Raw genomic sequence first — 477 nt, forward strand, 5'->3', positions numbered from 1 at the left:
TTATAGGTCCCATCCTATAGATCCCACGTTATAGGGTCCCGGTTCCGACCCGCCATCTTGCAGAAGGCCAAGACGATGATGTCGTCAAAGGACCTTATGGGTCCCTTCTTATGGATCCCTCCTTATAGGTCCCTTCTTATAGTTCCTCCTTATAGTTCCCTCCTTATAGGACCCTTCTTATAGGTCCCATCCTATAGATCCCACGTTATAGGGTCCCGGTTCCGACCCGCCATCTTGCAGGAGAAGGCGAAGACGATGATGTCGTCGAGGTTCCATCCGTACTCGGGGTGTGGGGGGTAGAACCGGAGCCGGGTGCTGGATTCTTTCCGTAGGTCCAATAGGAACGTGGAGTGAACCATTGGAACCGCAAAGCAACCGCGGCGAGAGCGGCTCCGGATCGGGAGGTAGGACGGGGTACGGCGGTAATAACCCTATAGGGGATATAGGGATCCTATATAGGTATATAGTGATCCTATA

General features: G+C 52.8%; 1 protein-coding gene across 1 annotated transcript in view; it reads right to left on the reverse strand.

The window, feature by feature from the left end:
* LOC107307505 (procollagen galactosyltransferase 1-like) overlaps window positions 1-452 on the reverse strand; it is a 5,504-nt gene extending 5,052 nt beyond the window's left edge. Inside the window, exon 1 of the mRNA XM_015851012.2 lies at window positions 227-452. Within this exon, the coding sequence (XP_015706498.1) occupies window positions 227-359 (133 nt within the window). The 5' untranslated portion in view covers window positions 360-452. The remainder of the gene's footprint in view (window positions 1-226) is intronic.
* Window positions 453-477: the final 25 nt, after the last annotated feature.

The sequence above is a fragment of the Coturnix japonica genome, unplaced genomic scaffold, assembly GCF_001577835.2.
Source record: "Coturnix japonica isolate 7356 unplaced genomic scaffold, Coturnix japonica 2.1 chrUnrandom636, whole genome shotgun sequence".
NCBI lineage: Eukaryota > Metazoa > Chordata > Aves > Galliformes > Phasianidae > Coturnix > Coturnix japonica.